The 5,696-nt window shown below is 41.5% G+C and overlaps 1 protein-coding gene across 1 annotated transcript in view; it reads right to left on the bottom strand.

The window, feature by feature from the left end:
- Positions 1-598: 598 nt before the first annotated feature.
- Positions 599-5,696, bottom strand: part of TFPI2 (tissue factor pathway inhibitor 2) — a 6,372-nt gene continuing 1,274 nt past the window's right edge. Inside the window, exons 2-5 of the mRNA XM_010562513.1 lie at positions 5,450-5,629; positions 4,843-5,022; positions 3,406-3,579; positions 599-1,029 (exon numbers count right to left, since the gene is read on the bottom strand). Of these exons, the coding sequence (XP_010560815.1) occupies positions 926-1,029; positions 3,406-3,579; positions 4,843-5,022; positions 5,450-5,629 (638 nt within the window). The 3' untranslated portion in view covers positions 599-925. The remainder of the gene's footprint in view (positions 1,030-3,405; positions 3,580-4,842; positions 5,023-5,449; positions 5,630-5,696) is intronic.

Raw genomic sequence — 5,696 nt, 5'->3', positions numbered from 1 at the left:
GGCTTAAATACAAAACATAAAAGAAGGTGCAATAATATCACCATAGGCATAATCTACCATAAGAAATACAATAGTGCCTCAAAAGAGGGATTACACGAGATTTGCAGAAGCTTCTGCTTTTCTGCTTTAACAGCCACCGTATAAACACAAATATCAAGATCCTCAGCAGATGTAATCAGCATAGCTTCATTAAAATCAATAAAAATATGCTGATTTATGCCATACGAGGATCTGGAGGAACTTAGCAGAAATTTCAAATGTCATGAAAAAGTAATGGGTACATTTTCATTTTAATACTCCAGCAGCTTATTCATTGCCTTTGTCAGAGTGTTTATCAAAGTATCCCTATTCCCAATTTTCTCTTGCGGGATGAGCCAGATTTAAGTTTATACTTCTTTTACTGTTATGAAGGCTTCTAAAGGCCTTGACTATCAACATAACCATAAAGGACAGTCTCCTTAATGATAGTACCAAAGTGTGTAAAATGGCAGGGCAATAAACCTCTAAACACACTTTTGAAAGGTTCCTTTTCTTTAGCAAGCAGAGGATGCCAAAAAAATCCATGGTAGAGATTTAGCTTTGTACTCTCCTTAGTTTTACTAAGACAAATGATTTTTCAAATCTTAATTGATTTGTAACAACTGATATATTCTCCCAAGGCAGTAGTAACATTCCCCCATAAAAACATGGAAATCTAAATACCTGGCTTTGCCAAAGTATTACTGCAAAGACAACAGAGCAGAAGAACCAAACTTAGGTTCATCCTTCTTCTATTAAATGCAGTTCTTTATAAAAAGTAAGTTGGAAGTAAAAAGCAGTTCTGAAAGACAGAACTATGTCGGTGTATAAAACTGTGTGGAAACTATCTTACAAAAGAAGAAAGTGGAATCAAAAGGTGTTTCAAACATTCAAGTGCACATCAGCTTTAAGACTTCGGGTTATAAATCTGAGGTTTTTTAATCAGTTTTCTCATCATTTTTCTGCGGAATACATTTGTTGGCTTGTTGATTCTTGGTTTCTGAGTCCCTGCTAAGAAAACAAAGGAAGCAGTTAGCGAAAGAGTATGACAAAACTGTTACTACTCTTTATTGTTTGGTTTGTTTTGGTTTTCATGTTATGCTGTTTAAGCAGTTAATCCAATAATAACAAACATATCAGAAACTGTAAAATGTGTTCTGGACACCCTATTCTCACACACTGTAAGGTCTCCAATGTGTCCACCTTTGGCACTGGAGTCCTACTTTGCTGTTTTTTTCCTGAGCAAGCATCAAAGTCTTTTCTAGCTGTCCTGCAGTGACAGCAGAACGGAAGTAAACACACTGCTCTATCTGAAAAAAAAAAAAAAACCAAACCAAAAAAAAACCCTATTACTGCATTTCTCTGAACAACAGTGGGGTAAAGTCTAAATGTAACCAGTGGTTGTGGGAGACGAAAAGGTAAAATGATTTGGGTTTCTGCACAGAACTGGGTTTCACAAAGAAGCTGCAGAGTGGCCAAAGACAGTCAGGGTTATCTCCAGAAATGCTTATGAAGGCTGTATGAAACGTGTGAGTGCAGTTCAGAAAACAAGTACTTTGCAAATTTGACTAAAAATCTTTGTCTTTATGCTACCTATTTACCAGCACGCAGAGGCCCTGTAGCCAGTTCCCAGTCCTTTCGCTGTCACCCCAACATATTTATTTTCTTTTCCAATATAAACTTTTTAAAATGAAATTAATCAGAAACCTTTTCACTCCAAAACCTATAGATCAATTTCAACAGTAGTTGTATATTTGCACAGGGAACGTCAAATGAATTCAGCTTGAGACTCCAAAAGGTAACATGAAAGATGCTGGGGAGGGAATTATGGGAGTGGGAGAGGAGTGGCTTAAGTTGCCTGAAAGATTTGCTTAATGTTCCTGTACACTCCCAAGCTATAGAAATGAATATGTATAGCACAACATTAATTAGTACTAATTATGCCTTTAACTATGGGCTTTGGTTGTACCAAGCCTTACTGAACTGTGAAATCCACAAGTTGGTGAAAAAGCTTATAACCGATCCTTTACTTTCTGGCTATCTGGTGCTCTAGTTAGGAGACTGGCAGCATTTCCTTAACTTCTTTCTTCCATGAAAAGAGTGAGGAAGGGAAAAACCCCAGGTGGCTCTGGCTGGGTGTGGGCAGGGGCAGAGCACGGAGGTGAGACGCTGAAGAGGCAGTTTCCTTCCTCCTCTCTCTCTGCACACTTAGGCTGGAGCCTGGCCCTACCACTTCCCAGGTGGTAATAGATGCAAATTAGATAATCACGAGCATCTCAGATAGACAGCATTCTATTAAAGGCTCTCTTATAATACTAAAATGGCAGAGACACACTCAGACTTGTCACCCACAGAAATATTACTGTCATGACTAACTGGCAGACAACATTTTTACTTCTGAGGACTGTGCTCAGGGTGCAGTCCTTGCCCCAGCCCTGGATTTCCAGCCCAGAACTGAAGAATCATCTCCTGACTTAAGCCTTCTGACTACACATAATAAATACTGAAGTACCCGGATTTTGTATATATCTCATGTTTGAAACAGAGCTACTTTTTGGCTGGTTTTGGGTTTTTTTTTCATTTTCAAAGGCAATGTACATGCTAGATACAGCCTTAAATTTTTTTCCCGTTAGTATCAATTTTTTAAATATTGTGCTGTGTCTGCTTCCTGAGTGCTCTGGGGATCAACATATAATTATGCTTTTCTCTCTTTCATTGATTTACATATCAAATGAATTAAACCAGAGTATTAAAACTTGCAATAGCTGGCATGAACGTATGACTGCAGGTAAAAAAGCACAACTGTTTTGACTTACAAGCACAGCCAGTAGCTGATTTGAATAAAACCATTAAAAAAAATCATTCCCAACCCTTGCCCCCACAGCCACAGAAACGGTTGACTCAGCACAATTGCTGAGGCAGAAATCTTTAGTAATGGGAGTGGGGAATGGGAACAGGCACCAGGGAATCAAGGGAGGATGGTAACTGCTGAAAACGTGAAGGAAAAAAGTAAACTGATTTCACAACTCGCTTTAATCCTACTTAAAAATATCTAGAAGAAAATGATATCTTAATTAGTGTCCATGCTGGTACTGAACAGTTTAAAGACCCATTCCTTGTGGGCTCTAGGAAGTTAATTAGTCTTTTTGTGTGCCCTTCTCTACACTTCATTCAAAAATGGTGTAACCACCTTGCATCGCACTGTTCTTGTCAGAAGGATTTAGTGTTGCATCTCAGTTTTGCCTGCCTTTGAAAACACTGAGTCCAAAATGCAAAAAGCATATGCCTGTAGCAAGCCAAGGTGAGTAAAATAACACTGAACACCTGTTACTGGTATTTGGATTGCTTTACCTGCTTGTGACTGACAAAAATACAAAAAACTCTTACCTTTTCTGCAGACATTGTAGCAATCTGTTTCAGTAACAAAGTTATTGGCATTTCCACCACAGCCCGTATATTTGAACTCTTTACATGATTTAGTCTTGCTGTCATAGTAATAGCGAGGCACAGAAGAAGAACACAGTCCTTCATCCTTTGGGCTATAGCATAGCAAGGGACCAGCTTGAGGGGAAAAAAAAAAGAGAGAGAAAGACAAATCACATAAATGTAATCTCTATGCCTGGCTTCTTAAAATTTACCTTGCAACAAATTTTGTGGCTAAACAGCCCTTGTTCCCATTCAATTGACATGACTGTTACCGATGACTTCAAAGACTTACTACATCTTATTCCTGTGAGTTAGGAATTTGAGAAAGCAACAGACAGTCCCAGAAAATAGGATTACTATCCCACTAGTGAAATTCATCAGCTTTTCCTATTTGTGGTTCCATCCATATGACAGCCAAGATATTTACATAGTCTGGCCAGAAGTCTTATTCCATATATATAGGAATATAACAATTCCAGTGGAACTACCTCTGTAGAGGAAAAAGGCACTGTTTTGTTTATCCTTGCTATGATTTTGCTAGCAAATCCTGCCTGCTTGCAGCAAAAAGTACAAACGCCACCACTTCCCTCATAAGAATCACGTTTCATTTTGCCTCAACCAAATTTTACCTTTCTTGGTGGAAACCTTTTATCAATTTATTGGATGTGCAACAGAGAAATTAAAAATAATTCAGCACTCACCTAAGAAACACTGACAATCTGTCATCAGCCAAAAATAACTGTCTCATCAAGCACTAATAAAGCTTAGGCAGTGACAGCTTTTATACATTCTGGTAGATCTCTCTTCTTCCAAGATCCTACCTCACACTGGATATTAACCTGGTATTTATGACAACACTTAGCTATAGTCACCTGCTCATAATTACCACCTCTCTTCTTTCAAGCTCATATGGAGAGACAGTGAAGAGTCATGTCAGGCAAAAAACTTTTATCAGAAGTTGAGCTGGCGAGTGCCAAAACCCCAAGCCACCTAACACCATCTCTCAGGCCTGAATTTTAGAAAGGCCCCTCCGCTTTATATTACAGTATCGCTGCCCCGAACATGACTGCCACGTCCCGTACATCTGCCTCAACACAGATCTCCAACCTTATTTCCCTTGAGATTATGCATGTACAGCTCTCTAGAAGTCAAGAGATCGGTTGAGTGTAGCTGTGGGCATATTTAAGGTCACTGTTAAACTAACACAGCATTTTTGCTCTTTCAGTAACAGCAGAGAGAAGTGACACCTGAAAGTCTGCAGACAATATAAACATCTGCTTCACAGAAGTCTTCAAAGACACCACTGTATGGGTATCCAGAGCAAAATATCAAATAAAGTATCATCTTCATATCGCTTTCAAACCATCTAGTTTATTAAAAATTTGGAACAACCATTACTTTTCTCTGGCAGACAGTGGTCCACACAAGACTGCAAATCTCTGAAGTTGTTGCCATTTCCGTAACAGCCACCGTAGATGAACTCCTCACACCTCATCGAGCTCAAGTTAAAGGCGTATCTTTTTAGATGACTCCTGCAAGGTCCTCCATCAGCCTCCATCCGGCATAATTTGGGCACTTCTGCAAACAAAAAAATTTCATCCTCTGTAAAACCAACCCTTCATGCTATGCTCCCCATACTGAGCACCACGGTAAGTGGAGACAAAAAGCTATTACTGCGGTCGCAGGCAAGTCCCAGCTTGTCCCAGTACCTGCAGTCTTTAATAAAGTGGGATAAGATTTACAGGAGGAATCTGATGCATTAATTAGCAGCTAGGTGTAATACGAAATTGCATTTAAAATATTAATAGTTAAATTCCGCACGTCACCTCTGAGACGGCTCGCCCCGGCTTCTCTGCGTAAAACCGGCATCGGCGAGAAGCTGCAGCGAGCAGGAGGGACGGACGGGGCGGGCGCGAAGCGTCCCGCAAGCGGCGCAGCCTCCCCCGTGCTCCCACAGCCCCCTCCAGCCCCCTGCCAGCCCCGGGGAACCGGTCCCCCGACTCACTCTTGATGGTCCAGCAGCTCTTCTCGCAGTCGTCGAGGGTGAGGAAGTTGTTGGCGTTGCCGTGGCAGCCCCCGTAGGTGAACTCCTGGCAGCTCTGCGTGTACCTGTCGTAGTACCAGCGCGGCACCAGGGCGCGGCAGGGGCCGTCATCGGGGGGCAGCAGGCAGGCGCGCTGCTTCTCTGCGGGAGACACCAGCGACGGGGGCTGAAGCCACCTCGGCGGCGGAGGCGGCCCCGGCCCCGGCCC

This window comes from Haliaeetus leucocephalus, unplaced genomic scaffold, assembly GCF_000737465.1.
Source record: "Haliaeetus leucocephalus isolate CR32 unplaced genomic scaffold, Haliaeetus_leucocephalus-4.0 Scaffold0, whole genome shotgun sequence".
NCBI classification, from domain to species: domain Eukaryota; kingdom Metazoa; phylum Chordata; class Aves; order Accipitriformes; family Accipitridae; genus Haliaeetus; species Haliaeetus leucocephalus.
This window is presented reverse-complemented; position numbering and strand designations above follow the sequence as displayed.